A 23,297-nucleotide genomic window follows, 5' to 3' on the forward strand; every position below is an offset into this window, starting at 1 on the left:
GGGGCCCGGCCCAGGCGGCAGAGCGGGGAAGGGGGGAATGGGGGGGGGGGGGGCGGAGCCCCGCGGCCCCCTGGGGGTGCTGGGTGTGTCGCTGGGGGTCCCCCCCCTCGGGGTCCCGGACCCTCGGGGATCCCCCCCCTCAGTACCCCCGGGTGTCCCCCCCCCCGGGGGTCCCGTACCCCCGGGTATCCCCCCGTACCCTCGGGTATCCCCCCCCGGTCCCGTACCCCCGGGTATCCCCCCCAGTACCGCTGGGTGTCTCCCCTCCGGTGTCCCCCCTTTCTCCCCCAACCCCCCCCCATCAGTGTCCCCCCCTTCTCCCCCAAACCCCCCCCTCATGTGCACCCTTCCCGCACCCCCCCCGTAAACCCCCAGCTCTGAGCAGCCCCCACACGCCCCCCAGCAGCCCTCCCCGCACCCCCCCCCAGCGCTGCACCCCAAGACCTCCCTTCCCCCCCCCCCAACACCCACCTGCGTGCCCCCAGGCCCCCCCTACATCTCCTGTGGCATCCTGAGGGCCCCCCCCCCAGCGCTGCCCGGACCCCCTGGCAGCCCCCCCGGCACCCCCAGGCAAAACACTGCCAGCCCCGAGGGGGCTTCAGGAGGGGTTTGGAGGGGCTGGATGCTGGGGAGCCCCCCCGGGGGGGTTTGGTCTTCACACAGAGGCCAGCCTGGGGGGGGGGGGGGCACTGTCCTTGGTGCCCTGGGTGGCCGGCGAGCCCCCCCCCCCCTTTTCGGCACCCGGCCCGCCGGGTCGCGGTGAACCTGACCTCGGCGCTCGATAAATCGGCCGCGGGTGAACTTCGGCCAGCCCTGGAGCTGCCCCGGGGGGAGCTGCCCCGCACCACCACGGGGTTCGAGCTCTTGCTGCCCGGCCCTGCCCCAAAAACAGAGCCATTGCCGTCACCGGGTGCCCTGAACCAATTTTAAGGGGAACTTTTGGGGTTTCTGTTCTGCACCGGGGGCCCAAACCCTCCCGCAGCTCCGGCCCCTTCGCACCCTCGAGGGGAAATGAAAATTTGTGTTTCCCACAGAGGTAGCGCTGCTGAGAAACACCTTTTGGTTCGAAACAGGACGAACGTGACGCGTTAAGAACCGCTCCGACCGAGCGGTAAGGGACGGCTCCCGCTACTGGGGGAAAATCCCCTCCTCGCGTCCCCGCCTGATGGGTTTTTCCTCGCGTTTCCCCGTTCGTAGGGCGACGGACAGAGCCGGTGGGTGCTGTGTGTGCAGAAAGAGGTGGAGGAGCAGAGCAGGAGGGGAGGCAAAGGGGGCCTGGGGCTGCTGGCCAGGTCTGGTGCCTGTGGGTGCCCCCCTCTCAGCGCCGCGATTTCACAATTCGATTTTCTCCCCGAAAGTGGGAAGATGGGGGGGAAAAGGGCTCGGGAGCGCTGTGCGAAGGAAAGGGTGCGTTCCTTCGGGTGGAAGAACAGCGGCTCCGCTCTGCGTGCCAGCGAGGGAGGCGCCGGGTGCTGGCTGACCCCGGGGCTGCCCGGGAGGCAGACTTTGGCCCTGCGCGCTCTGCGACGTGGTGCGCCGGGGCAGAGGCTTCCCCTTAACTCTTTTTGCCGTGCTGTCTCCAAGCCTGGCGAGACGCAGGCAAGGCAATCAAGCCCGTCAGAGCAGAGGTTACGGCAGGAATCGGGTCCAACGCCGGTTATCTGCTTGCTGTGCCCGCTCCCAGCGCGCTGGGATGCGCAGCGAGGCCGCCGGGACGCGGCGAAAGCCCGGCTGCGTGCGGGGGGCTGAGAGGGGTCGCGCGTTGATGCGAGCCCTGCGCCTGGAAATAGCTTTTTTCTGTAGCTCCCAGGCTTAACCAAACGAGGGAAAATTGGGCTGGTGTAATTAAAGCAGTGTGGTTCCCGATCTTGTCTGCACTCGGGAGTCATTCTGCAGCTCGGCTTTGGTGAAAAATCCCCGGCTGGCTCCGGCCGCTCGCCACGAGGATGCCCACGGACACCACCGTCAGCCTGCTCCAGCTCCCACCCCAGATGGAGCAGACGTTCTGCGTTCAGCCCTGCTCGTGGAAAAATCCCGTGCAGGAAGGAGCTCCCTGTGCATTTCACTGGCCAAAAAAATGAAGATTTGCAGCCCCCGTGGAGCTGCACCCCCACGGCTGACGGCTCGCGTAAGGAAGCGGGCGCTGCCGGTGCTGCCGCTGCTCAGAACCTGCAGCTCTGAGCCTGCGCCTTGGCACATTCCTGGGTGGATTTCCAGGAAATTTGTGCTCGACAGAGAAATGCTGCACCTGCCTGTTGCACCCCGGCACTTCTGGGGGAGATTTGGAGGAGATCTGGAGGAAAAAGGTGCTGGGAGAGAGATTTAAATTGGATATTAGAGAGGTGGCGGTGCACCCGGGGCTGAGAGCTGAGCACCACAGTGCTTCGGGCTGTGGTGACACCGACGGCTGCCCGGCCGAGGTCTGGGCGCACGCGGCTGCTGCGCTGCTCCAGGTGGGGCTAGAGGCTTGCAGCAGGCTCCTTCTGCCCTGGATTTCTGCGATTTGAGGGAAATTTGCAGTGTTTTCTATCATCTGGTGCGCTACTCCTCTCCAGAAAGATTAAATCTTTATCGTCAGGAGCTGGTGTGGCGGGTGAGATTTCCCAGACTAGTCAAAGTGTCATCCTGGTAAAAATGCTAGTAATAAAAGGAAAGGGCCCACTATGGACTCAGGCCTGTAAAAAAAATCCAAAAGATGGATCTGGAAGTTTAAAAACAATTTTCAGCACCGAAGCTCAGCTGCTAACGGCTGCTCGAGGGATGGAGAGGCCCAGCACAGACATTCGTGGTGGGGGGTAAAATTGATAAATTAAAAAAAAATCAACCGTGTGCCTGGTCTTGAATTAAAAAAAAAATGGGAAAGAAACCAGACGTTTTACTCGTCTCGAATAGCTTTTGGTTTTATTGCTATTTAAGAAATGAGGGGGATGAAGGAGATGCCCAAGCAGGGCTTGGTGGGGCGGTGGGGGTGCTCCAGCCCCTGCTGCCTCCCCAGGGAGCTGCCCCAGCTCCGAGCCCCCCTGGGGACACCCAGCTGAGCCCCACCACGTCCCAGAGCACCGTCCCGGGACCAGGCACAGGAGCTGGCACCGGTGCCAAGAGGGAGCTTGTAATAAACCCGGGACAAAGCCAACCCCACCCACTGGAATAGCAGGTCTGGCCAAAGCTGGTTTACGCGGGCGCCGGGCAGGGGCCGTGCCATCGCCGCGCGGAGGAGGATATTTCGGGTCCCCCCCCCCCGGCCGGAGCCACACGTCTCTCGCTGTTATTATGTCTGTCCCCAAGGGCTAAAATGTCTGTCCCAGGGCTAAAATTGGGCCCCCGCGAAGCGGCGTCGGGGCTCTCCGAGCGCTGCCCATGTGTCCGCGAGGGATGTGAGTCACCGGGCAGGGACGGCCGCCCGTTCCTCGCCCCGGGGGGCTTTTGCGAAGTTGAATTGCAATTCCTCTGCCGTGTCCCCGAGTGGGTGACGTCCCCCAGGACCCGCTGTGACCGGCGTGCGAGGCCCCCGCGGTGTTTTCACGCCCGGGCTCAGCAGATGAGGTGGCGGCAGAGCAGGCACCGAGAGCACGAACGTGCGGGGCGAGAGGCGAGCCGGGGGGTGGAGAGAAGCAGAGATCAAAACAACAGCGATTTCAAAATAAAATCCAACAGCCAAGGGAAAACACGGCGTGTCCCTGCCGAGACTATCATTTATGCCAATTAAAAAAAAATATATATATTGGCATGGCAATAAGGAGAGCAGCGTGGTATTTCCTGAAAAGGGTGTGGGGAGCATCCTTGGAAAGTCTTTCCTGCACAATGTGCTTGCTGTTTCCAGAAAAATAAAGTTTGCTGTGACCCACCTGTCCCCCAGAAGCGACTATTTAGGGCTGTAACGTGGTCCTTGTTTCAGCCGGGCCGAGGAGAACAAACGTCACTGGCTGAACCTGTCTCACGGCACGGCAGTTGGCAACTTTTCCCAGCCCTGAGGTCTGGGTATTTACCTGCAGTCCCATAATTGCTGTGAAACTCTTGAAAAAAAAAAAAAGCACTCTGCCCATAGGGCTGGGCTGTAGCAGCCCATCTGAGGTTGGGGGGGAGCTGGTCACACGTGTCCCCACGGCCCCACAACCCCAGAAAGCCGGGGCTGGGACATGATCCCCAGCTGGGCGTGGGGACGTGCTCGGGGCTCGCCCAGGGCGTATCCGGAGGTTTCGGCGGCGTAGCAGGGGTTGCCAAAGCCCAGCCTCCAGGAGTGATTACCTTTTGCACAGCACTTTAAGGGGGAGCATGGAAAACAAACAAAAGCCCACAGATTTTTTTTTCTTTCCGCCTGATCCTGCCCATCCCACCCGAGAGCCGCAGCCAGGCGATGTTTGTGCGATGAGATCCGGCGCTGCCGCCGGACGCGGAGCGATGCCGAAGAGAAGCAGCTCCACCTAGGCAAGTGCTGCTGCTAACGCAGAGCCGTGCTGCCGTGCTGCTGGCTCAGCCGTCAGCCATCCATCCACCTTCAGCCATCCACCTTCACCCATCCACCTTCACCCATCCACCTTCACCCATCCCTCACCAAACATCAGACGTTGACCATCAACCATCGGCCATCAACCACTGACCATCAACCGTTGATCATCAACCATCAACCATCGGGTGTCAACCGCTGGCCATTGATCGTTGACCATGGACCATTGATTATCAACCATGGACCATCAACTGTGGACCACTGACTATCGACCATGGACCATCAACCATCGATCACTGGCCATTGACCACTGCCCCATCCGGCCGGCCCCGTGGGCTTGTCCTGGTGTCACCTGGTTCAAGCTGCAGCCAGGTTTCAAGCTGCGCTGGGGTCCTAATCCTTGGAGACAGTTTAGGGCTGATTTCAAAGTTTTCCTCTCACCACAGCAAAATGACGCCTTCGAAACGTTCATTTTCTTTCCCAACGAGGCTGGCAAATTGGGCGGAAATGTCTGTTTTCAGCCAGGCGCCGCTTGCAAGGACACACTGAGAGCATAGGGAGGGCAAATCCCGTAGGAAACAAAATTCAGCAGCAATAAAAAGCAGTCCCAAGTGGAAAAAAAACCCTCGACGGGCTTTGAAATTGCTCAATTACAGTGGTGTAGGGCAAAGCAGAGCCCTGGGCGTGTCTGGATTAGCCCCGTAGAAATTTGCATCGGCAACTGGTGGTAAATACGGGCTTCCCCACAGGAGACAGCAGCGAGACGCTCACCTGTGCGCATGGAAAGCTGCTTATTAGTCCTCATCAAGGATAATTAGGCTCCAAATCGGAATCAGATGTCCAACAGAATGTTAAACAACCATTAGCACTTTTAGACAAGGGAAAAAAAAAATTAAATGCAAAGCAACCTTTATTGAGTGCCAGCCAGGCTCTGGGTGTTCACATAGATGCTGCCGTAAGGGGGTCTGCGACTTCTTAACGGCTTGGCCAATTAAATCGCTATTACTGACCAATTATGCAGAAATCAACCTGGTTTTAAGTGATATCTGATGAAGCTGGTTGCGCAGCTCCAATAACCAGGGGGAAGGAGCAGCTTCTGGCTGCCAGCCCCGCCGGGATGCTGGCACCTGACAGGCTTTCTGCCCACCCTCCCCACCAAAATACCTTATTTTTATTTTTCCAGGGGGAAACACACCCAAACCCAACAGGGACATGGCAAAACCTTTTGGGGCCAGCACGGAAATGGGCAGGAAATTAGGGGAAATGGGGAAATGTAACACTCTGGGGGGGTGGCCTCGCCCCCAGCCGCCTCGGCAGGTTGCTGCCGTCGTGCGCAGCCGGGGCCGCGCGCTCGCGGCCTTTTCCAAATATTATCCTACTGCTTTCTTTCAGCCTGCAGATAAATGGGCCTCTTCAGCGGGCATTGAGCTCGCTCTGTTCCAACGTTTTCTTTAGGGAGGCAGAGGGAAAGTTTGGATTACGCCAAGCTACTGAATTTGGCTTTCATGGGTGAGCTGCGAGGGGGTTTCTGCCAAGCGAAGATAGGGCCAGTGTGCTTTTTTTTTTGCTTTTTTTTTTTTTCTGTTTTCATTCTGAAATACGGAGGAGCCCACGCTGTACCTTCATCGCCTGGATTTTGCCTCCTGTCCTGTGCCGTGGGGCTGGGGGCTGTGGTTCCTGGGCCGCTTGGCATCGCCGTGTTTGGTGTTTCCAGCTCTGCTCAGAGAGGGTCCTTCGGATCCTCTGCCCAAAATGTGCTTCCTCCACAGCCTTAATTGGTTTCTGAAGTTAAATAACAAAAATAAAACCCTCAAAAAAAAAAAAAAAAGCCAAACCAAACCAAGATAAGAAACACCAAAAGCCTGAAAAAGCCCCCACCTGAATCATGAGCAGGAATGGGGAATAGGGGCTGGGTGGGAGCAGCAAAGCCCCAGCACCCAAGAGAGCCCCTGGGGGCTGCAGGGCCAAGGAAATTGTGACGCAGTGGCCCAGGGGGTGGTGGAACTGGAGGAAGGACAAGAATGAGCCAAATTTGGGAACAATTCTCTGCAAGGACTGCAGAAGGAGCCCCTCAAGGGCCGGATGACTCCTCCTAACCCGAATTATTCATCGGTTCAGCCACGAGCAGGGAGGACGCAGGGCGATGGCGCAAGCCCGGCAGGCACCGTGTGGGCGAGCGGGGGCCGATGGCTCCCCGCCTCTCCCCAGACACGAGCAGCGGGGGCAATTAGTGGAAGGAAAATGAGAAGACGCTGTCTGCGGCCCCGGGAGTCCCCAGCCTGCTATCGGCTGGAGGGGAGCATCGCTAAAGGCTTGTCCTGGCCTCGTACGCTGCCCTAAATGTCTCCCACCGGGTCTTTTGGAGGCCGGGTGGGCTGAGGGATGCTCTCCGCGTGCTGAGATGTGAGGGGTGCTTGGGGAGGTGTCCCTGGGGATGTGTCCCCGGGGATTTGTCCTGGGGTAATGCCACCGATCCTGTCCCCAGCCCCGAGCCGTGCACACCGGAGGGATGCTCGGGGTGTCCAGCACACATGGCACTGTCCTTGTCCCCAGCTGGCCTCGTGGTGCTGGAGGGGCGACACCCCAGCTAAGGAATTTGGGGGGGGGGGGGGGGTTCAGGGCCTCGCCATGGGTGCTGGGTGCACCCCGGGGGGCCGGGGGGCCGCATCCTGCCCGGGGGGAGCCGCAGCCCCCGCAGCTGCGCTCGGCGGGCGCTAGGTGGGGATGGCAGCACGCACACACCGAGCTGCCGGCCCCGGCGAGCAGCAGCAGCAGCAGCAGCAGGAGGAAGAGGAGGAGGAAGGCCGAGGGCTGGAGGCCTCCGGGGGCTGCTGCCGGAGGCTCTCACCTCGGTGGGCTCCGAGGGAGCAGAGGGTCCCGGCCAAGGACGGGCACCGTGTGCTCGGTTAGGTTCAGCTCGCCCTGCCCGAGCATCGCCAGCTGCTGCAGCCCAAGGGGGGGCCCAAAAAACATTTGCAATTTGGGTGTTTCGTCCCGCTAACTGGGAGCATTTGCCCTCCCAACGAGCTGCCCCCGAGGGGATGCTGCTTGGTGCCCAGCTGTGCGCATCGCTCGGCCCCGGCGCTGCCGCCCTAACAGGGAGGGGAGATTTTGGGGTGCTGGTCCGCAGACACCAGCCACAAACAGCATGGGGGGGGGGGCGGGATTCACACGCCGCAAAAAAAAAGGGAAAACACCGCAGAGAAAGGTAAAACGCTCCTGTTGTGGACGGTGAGAGCCTTGCCCAGGCTGCAGAAAGGCATCTGCAAATGTCACCGGAGTTACTGAGCCAGCGCTGCCCAGCCCGCAGGGCCGAAGGACGGTAAGTGCACATAGATCATCTGGAAGGGGGGAAAATGGCCCAATTCCACGTGGAGCAGAAACTAATTTGCAAAGTTCACAGCCCCAGCGCTTCGCAACCTTTCCCGTGACAAATGGCCGGAGCTGGCCGATGGCTCCCGCGGGCCTGATCCTGCTGGGGAGCTCGTGGTATTTCGGGGGGTGAAGGCAGGAATGGGGCTTCTCTCTTCTGTGCATCCAGCATGCCCCACCCAGGGGCAAAGAGGAGAGTATTTCTACCCCGAAATATAGCCCAAACGGTGGTGCAGCCCTGGAAAATGGGGTTTGCCTGGGGACGTGGTGCCCCACTGGGTCTATACGTGCTGGTGGCAGCTCGGTTGGATGCTGGCTCCCACCCCAGCACCGAGACTGCCACCAGCCAGGAGCACCTCACCGCCGCGGAGGTAATGAGTTTCCACGTTTATTACCAGCATTAATTACGTTGTGCAATTCCAGAAGGGAAACATCTCCCCACTGATGCTTCTCGGCCAAACCTCCTCCCGTGGCCACAGCGCATTTTGTCTCCAAGCCGTGGCGAGGCTGCAATTCAGGCAGCCCTCTGAGAGCCCCCTTGGCCTCGCCGCCAACAGAGAGCACCGTTTTGGGGCACTGCTGATGTTAGCACTCACTGTTAGCACTCACACAGCATCCCATACCCCTATATCCCTGTATCCCTTTATCCCTATATCCCTATATCCCTATATCCCTGTATCCCCATATCCCTGCATCCCTGCATCCCCGCATCCCTACATCCCCGTATGTGCCGCCTGCTCGGCCACGTGCAAGCCCTCCAAAGCCCACCCCGGGCACAATGGGCAAACACGAGAAGTCCTTCATGTGAAAGAGTTTACTTGCCAGCGCTCCCTGTAAATCCCTCCTTAAGCTGCTTGATCCCAACCTGCATCCCAAGCCGACCCAAAATCAGAGCAAGGCCCTAAGCCACCCTGATCCGTGCCAGCCCGGCGACGTTTCTGGGGTCCTGAAAACCAAGTGCCTCAGGAATACCCAACTCTTCCTCTAGAAGCTTTTTAAGGAAAGATAAGTTTTTATTTTTTATCTGGAAACAGATTTTATTTTTTTTTAAGTTTTAAAAAGGGGTTAATTGGTCCGCAAACACAAACTTTGCATTTCTTTTCAAACTGTTCTGAGCTAGTCTAAAACCAGAAGGCTTTGGGGATTTTTTTATCATGCTATTTCCCTTCAATCTGAACTGATTTATCTCCCTTTTCCTCCCGCGTTTATCTTTCAGATCAGCCCCCAGATGAAAAATCCCCCTCTCACCCCACAGCACGTGGATTTCCCGGGCTGGTGCCTGCAGCGTGCAGGATGCGGCCACCCCACGTGCTCACCGCAAGGCAAACCAGACCCGCCCCAAGCGAGCTTCTCACGAAGCTCCCTGCAAACCCATTCCTGCAAACCCAACCAGAAATGATTGCCTCCGTCTCCAACAGCCCCCATTTTTCCAGCTAAATCCCTTCACCACCGTCACACCTCCCGGTAAAACTCGGCAGCAGCTGGCAGGGTGCAGACCGCAGCGCACTGACTTACTGGTGAGTCCGAGGCGAACCCTCCAAAAACCAAGGGCTGGGATGCCACATCCCCGATTTCATATAACTGTAAATTAAGAAAAAAATAAAAAAAACATCACCACAAACTATTTGCATTTTGAAATCAAACAGTTTACTTCCTTTCTTAAGTTTGAGGGAGCCCCGAAGGCAGTGCGTGGCGATTCGGGGCCATTTCAGGCTTTGATTTTCCGGGGCTTTTTCCTGATACGCAGCGGTTTGCAGGGCTGCACTCGGGCCGTGCTGGTGTCAGGGCTGCTGTACTCAGCTTTCACCATTTAGGATTTCAGTGCAGTTGACAGCTCTAATTACAGTCTGTGAGCTGCAAGGCTACGCCGAGAAACCATCCTCGGCCGCCGCGGGACCAAACCCCCCGAATCTCACTTCCCTGTCCCCACCGCCGAGAAGCCACGGCAGCATCTGCAGGGGATTAGAGCCTCCCTCATTCCCAGCCTCAATTTATTCCTGTCCGGTTCTGGCCCCATTTGTTCTGGTGCCAACATTGTCTTCCAGCTCCGCTAGCTCGTCTCCCTTCCTGGTGCTTCCCCTTGATGTATTAATAGCGGGCCAGCAGCTCTTTGTTCCACACGCCCGACGCGCGCCGCGAGGGGGGATTTTGCTTTTTAGACGAGGGGATGAGGAAAGAAAGCGTGGCCAGCTGAGCCCGGGCTGAGCCGCCCCAGCTCCCCGGGGAGCACCCACCAGGGGCCGGATTCAGCAGTCACCGAGGTTCAGGCAAAGCCCCCAGCTCGGTGGCACCGCCGTGCCGAAACAGCCCCAAAACTAAGGGGAGCAGTGAGGAGAAATTGCCCGGCCTCCTGTTTGCTCCCGAGGCTGGGGTGCCAATGTCACTGGGTTGCTCGGTACACCACCCATAGCTATGTGCACGTTGTTTAATTTTGGCTTTTTTCCCTTTCTTTCCCTTTTTTTTTTTTACCCACAAGTCCCCCCAGACCCCACAGCACATCTCCCCGGACTCACGTTCACAACAGAAGCGGTGGCTGCGATTCGCCAGCGGGGTCTGTGCCGTTCAGGGACGCGGCCGTCACCAGGACACCAGCAGCAACACCCTGCAGCCTGCACCCGCTGCCTTTCAGGTGGGCTTGCTGAGAGGGGCTAATTTAAACAGAAATTAAAAAGGATGCACGAAGCGGCACGGCTAATTCCACACTCGCCCTCATGCCCCAGGCCTTCATCACGTTACTCCAGCTCACTATTTTTAAGACAACCGAAGGCATCCCCGTTTTGCCCCGGCAAGCCGCCTCCTTTCCCATGGCAGGGAGACGCGGAGGTGCTGCAGGACCCCGAATGCCACCACCCCACAGCAGGGAAGCGCCCACGTGAGCGGCCGGGAGGGGTTAAAGCCCAGGGCTCGGTTGCAAACAAAGGTCCTTGCGCCGTGACTCACCAGCACGAGCTCCTCGGTGCCACGTGCGGCTCCGTCCCGCTTGTCCCAGCAGCACCACGCCGCTTCTTGTCAATGAATAAGACGCCGGGTGGGATCCTGCCCCCGTGCTGTCATCAGACGGCGTTTTTGGACCGGCCTCCACCTTCTCACACGACCGACGTCTTCCTCGCCTTCCTCTCGCGGACTCCAGCTCCTCCTGGGGATAAGGGCAGCGCGATGCTCTCCGTGCGCTCGCGGCAGCTGATAAACCACAGCGACACGGCCATCCCCGTGCAGCCACGCACACGTCCTCACATGCACGGTGACTGCATGCTAAAAATATTCTTCACTCTTTCGCCGATTAAAATTTTCCGGGAGAGTCAGAAGCACAGCCTATACTCTATCTGCCCGGCCAGAGGTTTCCCCTCACGGCCCAGCCAGGAAAACAAAGACTGAACGACGTGCCTGGGATTTTTTATCACTTTAAAGCCTGGCTGCAATACCATCTATCCCATCTGAGAGTTGGGAACTTAAACCAAGAGCATACGTTTTTAAGCCAGCCCCAAAGCTGCTGTTGGGCAGCACAGAGCTGTCCCCAGCACGGCCACAGTTCCGAATTGCTGCCCGGGGGTCCTGGTCCCACCTTTCCGAGGTGCCTGGCGTGGGACGAGGGTGAGGAACTCGAAGGGCTCGGATGCTCACAACCCACCAGCTGCTTGCCCAGCGCCTGTACCCGCACCACATCGGCGCTTTCCGGGCCCGATGCTGCTACCAGCAGTGGCAGGGGGGCAGTGAGGCCGCCGAAAGTGTTTACGCAGCAGAGGTATCGCCTCGGCGAGACCGGCGCCTCTGCCAAAGCCACGGCTGAGCTGATGGGAAGGAGATGCCGCCAGGGTGTTCCTCTCCCGTGACCACTAATAGCTGTTTGTGCGCACCCGCTCTCAGCTCCGGTCCCGGATCCGACCCTGTGCAAGTGGAGCAAACGGGGGACCTGCCATTCCCTCTCCATCTCCCCTTTGCTTTTCCCAGCGCGTTTGGCCCCCCGACAAAACCCTTGCCCATCACAGCAGGTGTAACGTGCAGCATCTTTGAGCCCTGGACGGAATGCTGAAATTGCTTCCTGGCAGCCCCAGGATTTCCCATTCCGAACCCAGGGCGATTCCCTGCTCCTCTGCTAGCCCCAGACCACGTAGGAGGGGGGCACCCAGTGCTCAGCGCCTCCTCCATCGCTGCTCAGCAGCCGCCTCCTGTTTTCCTCCGAGCCCCTGCGATACCCGTGCAGAGGCGCGTTTAACCTGGAGGGAACCGGTGCCGATACTTTTCTTCTCCTCTCCTTCTCATCCTCTATCTTCTCTTCCGAGAACAATGGAGGCAAGGTTTGCGGAGGGAGGTAATGTCTTTTTTTAGACCGACTGAAATAATTAGGAGAAAAACAGGCAGGCTGTTGGGTACACGAGCCCTTCAGCAGGCCCGAAATAGAAGCAGAAGTCTGCAAAGCTGAATGCCAGCGGAGAACAATAGCTCGAGCGTGACTAGTTGCGTTAACCAGTTCTGCCACCGAAGACCACTTCCCAGCTGCTCCCCTTGGGCTAAGACGAGGCATCGCCCCGCTGCCGAAACCCGCCGGCACGAGAGCGTTGTGCTGCCCGGAGCCGGCGCTGGGGCTGAGGGAGCCGTGCTGGCACGTGGAGCTGAGCCCCAGGAGATGCACCGGGGCTTTGCTCCATGACGGATCCACGATGCTCAGCACCCAGGTGGCACCTGCGTGGGCATCCCTCGCCTCAGTGCATCCTGTGCCCTGTCCTGCTGCTCCTGTCCCCGCAGACGCTGTCCCACCCTGTGCCGTGCCTGACCGCGGGGAGCCTCCGATTCCAGGGACCCCGTCCTAGCGTGGGGTTCTGGCCTGTCCCCTGGGGACCCTAACGTGCCCATGGGTACACTGGCTGACCCTCAGGGACCTGTCGCACCTCCACGGTCCTTTGCTGCACCCCAAGGGTCCCAGGGGCTGTGTCCCACCACCGGAACCCTGTTGCACCCCGTGGTCCATGCCCTGCTCCTACAGTCCACGTCCCACCCCACAGACCCTGTCCCACCCCATGGCCCACTCGTATGGTCCATGTCCCACCCCACACACCCTGTCCCGCTCCTGTGGTCCACGTCCCACCCTGCAGACACGTCCCACCCCCGGGACCCGTCCCACTTCCATGGTCCGCATCTTGCAACCCTAGGACCCTGCCCCACCCCGCAGACCCTGTCCCACCCCATGGTCCACGTCCCACAATCCTAGAACCCCATCCCACTCCTACGGTCCGCGTCCCACCCCACAGGCCCTGCCCCACTCCTGCGGTCCATACCCCACCCCGCAGACACGTCCCACCCCAGGGACCTGTCCCCTCCCTACACACCATGCCCCCCCCCAGACCCTATCCCCCTCCCACGCCCCAGATCCCACCCCACCCCCCCCGGTCCCACCCTAGGACCCCCCCTTCCCTTTCCCCTCGAGCCTCCCCACACCCCCAGACCCCTTTCCCCCCTCTCCCCCCAGCTCCCAGCCCCGCTCCCGCACCGGGCGCTGCCTCCCCACGGACCGGGGCCGGGCCGGGCGGGGCCGGGCCGGGCTTGGGGAGGAGGGGGGGGAGATCCCCGCCTCCTCGGGGCTCCGGAAACCGGCGCTGCTGCTGCTGCTGCTGCTGCTGCTGCTGCTGCTGCTCGACAAGAAGTTGGTGCGGAGGACACAGCCCGGCTCGGCCCGGCTCGGCTCGGCTCGGCATGCCCGGCCGCCCGGAGCCGCGCTGCGCAGCGGGACGCCGCCGGCCGCGGAGCCCCTGAGGAGCACCCCCGGCCCCTGCCCCGCCATGGAGCAAGTGAGTAAGGGCCGTGATGAGCCGTGCCGAGCCGTGCCGAGCCGTGCCGGGCCGTGCCGGGCCGTGCCGAGCCGCGCCAGGGTGGGACAGGGCTGGACGCGCTGGGACGGGACGGGCTGGGAGCCCCTCGGTGCCTCCCCCGGCTGCCAAGCGCGGGGGCAGCCGCCCTGCCCGGCCACGTTGGTCTTTTAAAATTTTGCCGAGTTATTATTATTATTTTCCGTAATTACTTCTGGCTTTTTCAGCCGGCGCCCCCGGTTCCAACTTTTCTCCCCCCTGTCGCGCTCGGGGCGGACAAGCGGCGGCAGAGCCGGGCGTGCCGGAGCCCGCAGCCTTCGCAGGGTCTGTCCTCTCCTCCTCCTCCTCCTCTTCTTCTTCCTCTTCTTCCTCCTCCTCCTCCTCCTGCTCCTCCCGCGTCCCTGCCGGCCGCGCTCCCCCCGACACGCGTGGGGTTTCACGCCCGGGCTCTCCCAGCCCCACGACCCCGCGTAATCGCTGCCGATGCACAAAGGAGGCTGCCCGCAGAGCTCGGCGTGCGTGGAGCTGGGAGCCGCTGCCCGCCTCCCGTCCCCTCGGTTCGGCTCCCAAAAATGGGGTGAGAAGGAAATCTTCTCCCAAACAGGCAGCGGGGAGGCCGCACAGCGGCCCGGGTTGGTTGCGACCGAAAGCTGTCGTTATCCGCCGGCATCCGTGATATTAATCCACGGCACAAGAACCGCGTCCAGCTGGCACCCGGCCCGAGGGGCAGGAGCGAGGAGGGTTTGGGGGGCCCGGCTGCCGCGGGGCCGCTCGGCAAAGGAACCCTCCGGGGAGCCCTTTGGGGCCGGGGCCCCAGCTGCAGCTTGCCAAGGCTCATGTGGATCCCAGCGGGTTGTGCCCGGGGAGGTGGTTGGTCCCCGCAGGCCGGGGAGAAGTGGAAGCGCCAAGAGCCTTGTCGGAAGGGAAGGTGGAAGGGCAGAAAAAGATTTGAGGTCTGGGAACGCGTCTGGAGCTGCATTCGTCTTGCGTAGATAACCCGGGATGAGCTGGCTGCACCTCTTGCTTGCTTTGAACGGAGCAACTGTGAGAGAGCGAACCACTTCTGGGCAGCGTGTGCGACTTAAAAACACCGCCACGACTCGGCTGTTGGGCTTTTGTTGTTGTTAGAAGCCATGAAAAGTCTGTGGTTTTGTGGGCCCTTCAAGTACTGGGGGAGGGAGGTAGAAATCATTGCCTAATGGTTAAATAAAAAGCCATCCTGTGCCCCTGCAGGATGCTGAGCTCTGCTAAGCCGTAAAACTGAAGCATAAACCAGGCTGTAAGAGTCAAACTCATGCTGCGCTTCTAAAGCCCGTGATATAAATTGCAAAAACGACTTGTATGGAGTGGGTTTGGGACCAGTGCCTTTGGCCTCGGCCAGTGACAGGACAACTCAGTTCTTCCCTCGTTTACGCTGGCTCGCTTGGCTGAGGTCAGTGGGTTTATTCTCGTGGATTTACACCAGCGTCAGGCATGAATCCAGCCCCAGAACATCCTGGAAAGGATATCTTAGCGTTTCTTGCCTGCAGCAGAAGGAATCCCCGCACAAAGCTGAATTGACACCAGCAAATCATCTCTTTGTGCCGCGCTCCAATTTTAGTCATGGAATCGCAGGCAGCGGGTGCGGAGTGGACACAGAGTCCTGCTCTGACGGCGGCCTTCCCTGGCAAACCTCCCCCGGCTGGTCCGTGGCACTGTCCTCGCAGCCTTAATGACACAGGACCAGAGCGCTACACAGGCACCTTGGGCTCAGGTGACTGCTGCACGATGCGGGGCCGAGCGCTCTGCTCGAGGCTGCTCCTGTCTGCTGAGCAGCAGGCTCCATCCCATCCCGTCCTCCCTCTTCTGGGGGGCTGCGAAGGGCTCTCGCAGGCGGGAGGCTCCGGGCCTGGGTGGCAGAGGCAGGCTTTGCCTCCTCCTCCTGCAGAGATCCTTGGCACTGGGAGCCTCTTGACGGGGACAAGTTGGGGTTTGGCACATTGGGGCAGGCGGGGACTCAGAGATCCTCCCGGCGGACGCTCCACGAGGCCTGGGACGCCGGCACTGCCAGCAGGTCCTGCGGGGTTTGGAGAGTGACCCGTGCAGGGGTTCTTCCACACGCGGATCTTAGCAGTACTCTGGGAACCTACAGAGAGCAAGCGGCCAGGCAGCGCTGGCTCCCAGCACACGCAGGGCCAGTTTAGCCCAGGGGCAGAAGCCCTGTGATGGTACGGAGAAAAGCGACCGGCCCCGAAATGTCAGAGAGCTGGCGTAGGCAGTGGGAGCAGGCGGGGGTTGCGAGATCACCTCGGCTGTAGCCTTGCAGCTCGGCCTTTCACAGGAGCGCTGGCATGAAAATAAACTCCAACAAAACTGGCTAGCAGGGCAGGTTGCTTTTTCAGAAGTAGCTGTGCCGTGCTGAGACCTTACAGTGAGTACTTTTATCGTAAAACCACAGAAAACGGTAGTTTTCACTCTGTAGAGCACAGAGGCCACAGACAGACTTATTTGGCACGTGTTTTCTTTCAGATAGCCTTTTTGCCATCTGCAGAAAGGGGGGAAAGAATGGTAAAAATTAATCTGCAGAGCAAAAAGAACCAACAGAAAACCTTAAGAAGTAAAAACATTTGGGAGTAATGGGGAGCTTGGGAGCTCTTGGTCTGGAGTCACTATTCGTACAGGTACAGCCATGCAAAACTGCTAGGATGAAAACTGAGGGTGAAGTCCATGCCCAATTGTCTAAAAATGGCTTCAAAGGGTGCTCAGTCAGGAGACCAACAGGTCTATATTTGTGCAGCGATTGATGTTTGCTGAAATAGCAGATCACAACTGAATACAACTTCCTGGCAACCTAAAAAGTCAACTTAAAAAAAAAAAAACCACAGTACCCCTCATTTCCCGGAAAACTTTTTTATGCTCTATCATCCTGTATTGGGGCGCAGCTCGGTACAATTGAAACAACTTCTACAGAGCGTGCCAAGAACGTCGCCCGTTTCTGTGTGGTTTACTTTTACGGGAGGCCGTTTGGTTGCGTTTCTTGTGCCTAGTCTGCACCTACCTGGAAACGAGAAGCCTCTCCCCAACCTTGCTGGAGGTTGGAAGAAGTGCCCGTACGCAGGGAATTTAATCTGTTTTTCCTCTCGTTGTGGGTGCAAGTTCTGTCTTTAGAGGAACAGCTCACCCAAATGCAATCCAAGGGTGTGTTCGCAGGGAGTCTGGTGCATGAAAACAGATTTGTTAGCAAGGCTTTCCTCTGAATTTTTGGAACTCGTCCGTACTCACTCGCTCTATCCCTACTCCCTTCTGGCCATGGGAGTGTCCAGCTCTGACTCCTTCCGATGCACGTGGGATTTCCTCATGTTAAGAAACATGATGGCTATAGCCACACTGGTTTGGTTTGTTTGGTTTGTTTTCTTTTTCCTAGGAGCAAAGGTTTCATTCAGCAGCTAGCCAGGACCATTTGGGGATGCTCGGTCTCCCGCCTCTGTCATACATCCTTACGTAGTGAAAACGCATCGCGTTTTTGCAGGAGGATTATTGTCATTACAGGCAACAGAAGTGCCGTGTCCCAGGAGGAAAGCCAAGCTTTGGGCTAACAGCGTGGCTCCTGGAAGGGTGCTGGAGGATTTGGGGTTGGCCTCCTTGTAAGGGTGACGAGTTTGGCGAGGTGTTTTTGTAAGCAGCTCTGGCCCAGCTGAAGGCAGCGAGCAGTGCTCCTCTGCTTGCTCCTGGGAAAGAGGCTCACAGCAGCGGCCCCCCCAGAGCCCGTGTGCCGGGCCAGAAGCATCTCGGTGCAGGTGTGGTGCAGTCCTGGCCCTCCTGCTGCAGAATCCCCTTGGGGAGTTGGTCCAGGGCAAAGCTGTGTTGGTCACGGGAGCCTTGCAGTGCCATTGCAGCCGGTGGCAAGCGGAGAGCAAAGCAGTTGTGCATGTTGGGACAGGTCGCGGTGACTCCGTGCGAGCAGGGCAGCTCTGAGAGCAAAGCGAGACCTAGAGGAGCTTGCAGAAGTGACTGTGGGCAAAACATGAGTGTTGCTACTAAAGGGGTGCTTGGTGCACCAGCCAGAGGGGAGAACCTTCCCTAAAAGAGGTGCAAAGAGCCACAGGGAGCAAAGGAGCGGGGGGACTCACCGCCATCCCAGCAGCATCCTCAGGAGTGGCCAAGGTCCGTGCTGTCCACTCCCCAACCCTGTCCCAAAGGTTTGGCTGTCGGGGGGAGCTGGCTGAGCTTCCCTCTTCCTCGCAGAAGTTTTCTCTGGAAGATGCCAGGTCCCAGGCTTTGTTCCGTGTGATCTGGTGGGGAGGGAGCACATGTGGTGGGTGCTGGGGTCTGCTCTGGGCAGGCTTTCCGAAGACTGTCATTAGAGGGACGGAAAGTGCTTTTAACGTGGTTCCTTTTCCCTTCTGCTTTTCTTGGTGCCCTTGCAGGATACAAAGGAGGAGGTCTCAGAGAAACCAAAATCTGCTCCAACCGCAGAGAAATTCGGCTGGATTAAGAAAAGCAGTGGGGGACTCCTGGGACTGTGGAAGGATCGTTACATCCAGCTACGGAAAACGCAGCTTGTGGTCTTTGAGGATGAGGTATGGTCACAGCTAACTCCCTTGAATAAAGGCCCTCAGTGACACACATTCCTGCATTTTTCACTCTTCCCTCCCGCCCATTCCCTTCAAAAGGGCTTCTCCAGATATCTTCGGGAAGGTTAAATGCTATGAAGAAGAGACAGCTGCTGCATTTTAGAGTATATTATATATCATAAATATTTCAGCCAGTAAATATTTTGACAGTGCTATTGTCAAAAAAAAAATATGGGGGCAGGACATCCTGTGACAAGGCAAACAGAGTAAAACTTTGGGCGGAAGCAGGATATGTGCTAGTAGTTTTTGGCATTTAAAGGCTAAAACTGCATTGTAGCAGACCGGCTGCCCACCTGCTGCTAGAGGGGCTGACAGACAGCCCCGCAGCTGTTTGGCACCCCTCAAGTAGCTGGAGCTGCTCCTAGCCAGGCTTTTCAGGGTTTCATTTAGGCACCGACGGGCGCAGGGCAAGATCCTGAGTGCTTGCCTTCCTCCTTAAATGGGGACACAGTTTGGGTTTGGCTCATCTCTTCCTGTTAGCTGAGCAAGCCAGCGCTGAGGGAAGGACCCCTGGGAGCCTTATCCTGGACTTCCCTAGATAAATTGCGTGCCTTAAGTTCACGGCCTCATTTAGAGCTGTTTCTAATCAAATGAGAAAGAAGAGCCAAGCCAAATCTGCCCTGCATCTTCATGCGAGAAGAACGAAAAGTGCAGGGCCAGTCCTGCTGGGCTGCAGCGGGACTGCTTGCCCAGGTGGGTAGTTCCTGAACCTGCCTCTCTGCTGCTGGGCTGAAAGGGGCTCTGTGAGAGCAGAGTTTGCCACAGCAGGTCACGTAAGCTGCAGTTCAGAGAGATTTGAGACAGGGGCAGCTAAGTCTAAGCCCTGCTGGTACGTGGTGGCTAGAAGCAGCCTCTGGGCTGAGGTTTTTGCATGCATGTGTCAGAAGAAGTGGCAGGAATTCTCAGTGCAAATCTGCACGAGGACTGTGCGCCTGCGTGGCGTCTGACACAAGGGGTCCGGGTCAGTCGTGGGCATCAGGATGATAGAAAATAAAAGCACGTCAAGTTTCTGTGCAGTGTGTCAAGGGAACAAGAATGGGGAAATGTTTCAGCAGTTGCGCGGCTGTGGTGGTTTCAGGAACAACGGGACTGACAAATGAGCTTGGTTCTCTTTTTGAAAAAAACATAGTATTGCCTAATATAGAAGATTTGTTATGAGCAGTTTAGGTTAAATGGTATTACCTCCTCCTGTACGCTGAACCCTCCTGCTCTTTCCAAATCCCGAGGCTTTCTGGAGGCGTTTGTTCTTAGTTTTGAAATGTCATGAAGAGTGCAAGAATACCAAAATGAGAAGTCAGTGTCAGGTGATGAGCAGCTTGGAAGACAGGCAAAGCGGTGGGGGTTTTGAGACCTGCAGCTCTTACACAGGGCGATACAGCTTGGTCCCACGAACTGTCGTCTCTCTGCAGATTGCATCCAGGTCCCCCAGACACCTGTTGACTCCAGCTGAAGCTACAGGAACAAATAGATTTGAGTCCATAAACATGAGGTTTTTTTTTTTTCGAGGGCACGACTTTAAAAACAAGATATATGGAGGTTCTTATTACCACAAGGGAAAAGGAAGCTTTTAAAGTAAGATTAATTTTCACAGACATTCAGAAGAAGGAAAAATCCCGATCATTTAAAGGGTTATTTTATTATCTCAACAAGGAAAATGGCATTTGTAACAACCAGACATAATGTTTTCTGGTAGCCTGCGGACTGCGGTAACATCCTGTAATAAATTGCATCTGTAAGCTACAGTAGCTACAAGGCCCCATTATTGTAAATAAGGGATCATGTTAATATCTATAGGCTATTAAACAGACTTACAGTGAAGTCAAATATCTTAGGAGAGGAAATTGCTACAAAATTACCTGATAGCACAATAGGATAGCATGTGATTGTGCAGACTTACTACAGGGAAACTGAAGGAAATGGCAATTTTCTGTACTCAGGAGGGGTCCCGTTACCACAGAATTGTGGCAGTTCGTGTTTATTACTGCATTTATCTTCCAGTAACGTGAGTCAGGGCAGCATTGCTGTCTCTATCTCACAATTGGGGAACTAAGTTTCTGAGATGAGAAGTGACTTGCCCAATGTCAAAGGAGAGCCTGTGGTGCAGCGTGCTCTGGTGGCTTTTATTTCCGGATCTCGATCTGCATTTTTTCGCTTTTAGGAAGAAACATTTTTAAATGGGATTGTTCAGTGCTTGCTGGACGGGAGGTTAACGGCCCTAGAAAGAGAAAGGAGATAAAGCATTGGGCAGCAGAAATACACAGTTATTTCTGTATGTATCCGAAGTTAGACTGAAGTAGGTTAAATGGGAGGGAGATCAGCTTCTGTGTGCGAGGGCAGGTTTAGAGTCTGCATATTGAAACTGATCTAAGCCCATCAGATTTCCAGGAAATGAGCTAGTGACCTGGACACATTGTCCTGTTATCAGTCCCTGGTGTGCTGGAGCCCTTCGTGAAGAGGTGTTAATATTGCCTTCAGCAGTTGTTTCATACGCAGGCAGACTTGTTTATGCAATTGCACAAGCTGGCAGCTGCACTTGTCTCTGAAGTTTGTGTGTGCAGAATAACAGCGGAGCAGAAGGCCAACAAAAGATCCCGGCAATAACATTTTAAGTACAGCCTGAGCATAACACAAACACTGTATTTTAGCATCATCAATAGAAATCTCCTGGAATGTACTTCTGACCTGCCTTGGAAGCATGTTCCCCATATTGCATCTGTTCATCAGGCTTTTGGTCTGTTTCAAAGTGGAGCTACCTCCCGAAGGCAAATTGCAAAGGGCTATTGTGTTACTTGGAGCAGATGGCGGGTGACAGTCATCGTACCTCGCTGTGCTGCAGGTTTCAGCGGGCTGATGCAATACGAAGGGTGATGTATTTCTTGTTATCTGCTCTGGCTCCATCTACAGCACCCTGCAGCTGTACCCTCACGTAAGCTAAGACTCGGTTAAGAAGGACACACGTACAGTGTACACATTGCATACCCAAATGTCAGGAGAGATGCACCTATGCAAATCCGTACAGCTCTGCGGTGTTCGGATACTGGGGAAATCACTGAGAAGTCTCAGTGATAGGCACGTTGTGCACAAACCCACACGGAACCAGCAGGCAGGTTATTTTATAATGGTGTTTCTTGTCTCCCTGTCTCTGCGTATTCTTGCTGGAATAAAAATTAAGCCCCCGGAACTACAGGGGGCATACGAAGAACAGGCGATCCTATGCAGAGAGCCTAAACAAATCAATGCCATCACTCCATGGATAAGAGAGAGGGAGTCTTTTGGATTAGAAGTTGGATTTTTTTTGGTTAAAAGTTTTTAATTTTTAATTTTTTTTTTTAAAGAGTAGCATATGACAGGGCAAAAGTCATCTTGGCAAAGTGTCTTCTAGAGACCAGAGGATCCACCCGGCATTTGGCTTCCTGTGTGACCTCAGTGGTGCAGTTAAAACCTGCGTTTCTCCACTGGGACAGTGACAGCAATGTACACCCAAATGTGGTTTATTAAAACGCTTTGAGATCCTCAGCTGGAGAAGAGGATTATTGTTTCAAGTAGTTTAGAGATGTACAGTGAATGGAGGGTCACAGACCATTAATGTGTATCAGTGATGAGGTCCTTGCTGGAAATGTTACTTTCAGATAAATGAAAATTTCAGTGCATCTTTTCCCCTTTTTATCACCTCTTCATTCAGGAAATTGTAGGTTTGCCAAGTGTGATTCTCTGGTTAAGCACATGCATTAATATCTATAGGCATTCAGTAATTTTCTTCCTAAGGGCCAAGCAAGTGAAGCACTTACAGACACATACATGTTTAAGTAGCAGCCTCTGCTCTATGAATAGCTAATGGAATTGTTTTTCTGCATTAAAGCGTGAGTGTAGGGTTTTCTGTACCAGGGATTTACGTGTCTTATTGATTGTCCCTTACAGCGAGTGCAAAAGCAATTTAAAAAAAAAAAAAGCATTAAAATCTGTAGAGGGAAGGAGGCCTGAAGGGAATTCCCTGTTCCCATCTCTGTGGCTATGTGAGAGGTGTCAGATCGGCAGCAGATGGGGCGCCGTGGGGCAGCCTGCAGGCTGTGCTCTGCTGGGAGGCGAGACTGCTGGGCGAGGATGCAGGCAGCTAAATCCAGCCTTTGCGTCTCGGCACAATGGAACAGAGTTGCTTTAACTTCCTTGGGACGCTAGAGGTGAAATGCAGCGGGAACTTGTCTAAAAAGTGTTTGAGACCAGTCTGTAGGGGCAGGGTTGCTAAAAGCAACCTTGTCCCTGCCCGACGCTGAGCATCCTCTGGGTCGCAGGAGGTTGGAGGGACCTGGAGACCTGTGGCAGGGTCAGGCCCTTGGTCTTTATCTGAGTTGCGCAGAGTAGCCATAAAGGATCTCTTTGTGACCAGGTAGGCACACAGAGGGGCTGGCCACTCGCCAAGGGTAAAACGGAGACAAAAGCCCCATTCTGGCACTGCCTGAGCTCACAAACTTTTTCCCTTGCCTCATACACGGAGTTTTCATATTTCTCTGGCTGCTTTCTTCCCTGCCTTCCCCCAAGAGGATAACTTACTTGAGGAGTTCCAGGGTCTGAGATGAAGGAGCTACACCTTGCAAAGTCAGGGCAGTGTCCCAGTGAGGCAGGGCCCTGCATGTCCCCATCCTCCGTGCCTTTATTCCCTGGCCAGGCCATAATCCCAAAGCCTGCCCAGGGAGGAGGGGGGCAGCTGAAAGTCAAGAGACGACGGCCCAGCAAAGCCACAGCTCCTCAACCTGCTGAGTCCTTCTTGTCCCCTCGCTCTGTCACAGCCCGTGACTGTTCTTAAAATGTGGAGGGCGGCTGGCATGGGACGTGAGGGCAGTTTCCTGTCCAAGAGGCAGGAAGGATGGCGTGGACAAGGAGGGTGACGCAGAGCCAGTGGGCTCTGCTGGGGGCACAGCCGCCCTGCAAGGATGGGGAGGTTTGCCGGGAGGCTTTGTGCTGATCTCTCGTCAGTGCCCAGCCAAGCCACGTCCATCCTGAGCCCAGCAAACCTTCGTGTAGGAGTTGGCGACCGCAGCCGTCGTGTGGCAGCGCTGTGATGTGCTGTGG

At 56.7% G+C, this 23,297-nt stretch overlaps 1 protein-coding gene and 1 long non-coding RNA gene across 21 annotated transcripts in view; one reads left to right on the plus strand and one right to left on the minus strand.

Annotated features, from left to right (window-relative positions):
• Positions 1-475: 475 nt before the first annotated feature.
• LOC308201089 overlaps positions 476-23,297 on the minus strand; it is a 57,018-nt gene continuing 34,196 nt past the window's right edge. For 10 of the 20 annotated variants that reach the window (XR_013956032.1, XR_013956033.1, XR_013956034.1 and 7 more), the window contains 7 exons: positions 19,413-20,445; positions 13,830-17,888; positions 10,757-10,952; positions 10,330-10,464; positions 9,332-9,397; positions 6,065-6,226; positions 3,269-5,215 (listed from right to left, as the gene is read on the minus strand). This is a non-coding gene — a long non-coding RNA (uncharacterized lncRNA). Of the gene's footprint in view, positions 5,216-5,336; positions 6,227-9,331; positions 9,398-10,329; positions 10,465-10,756; positions 10,953-13,829; positions 18,017-19,412; positions 20,446-23,297 lie in introns of those variants that run through there. The other 10 variants (XR_013956036.1, XR_013956028.1, XR_013956029.1 and 7 more) reach the window with 10 other exon arrangements.
• The window catches only part of PLEKHO2 (pleckstrin homology domain containing O2), a 28,738-nt gene continuing 18,677 nt past the window's right edge, over positions 13,237-23,297 (plus strand). Inside the window, exons 1-2 of the mRNA XM_080607826.1 lie at positions 13,237-13,599; positions 18,024-18,176. Of these exons, the coding sequence (XP_080463952.1) occupies positions 13,591-13,599; positions 18,024-18,176 (162 nt within the window). The 5' untranslated portion in view covers positions 13,237-13,590. The remainder of the gene's footprint in view (positions 13,600-18,023; positions 18,177-23,297) is intronic.

Source organism: Anser brachyrhynchus (genome assembly GCF_964034855.1).
Source record: "Anser brachyrhynchus genome assembly, chromosome: 11".
NCBI lineage: Eukaryota > Metazoa > Chordata > Aves > Anseriformes > Anatidae > Anser > Anser brachyrhynchus.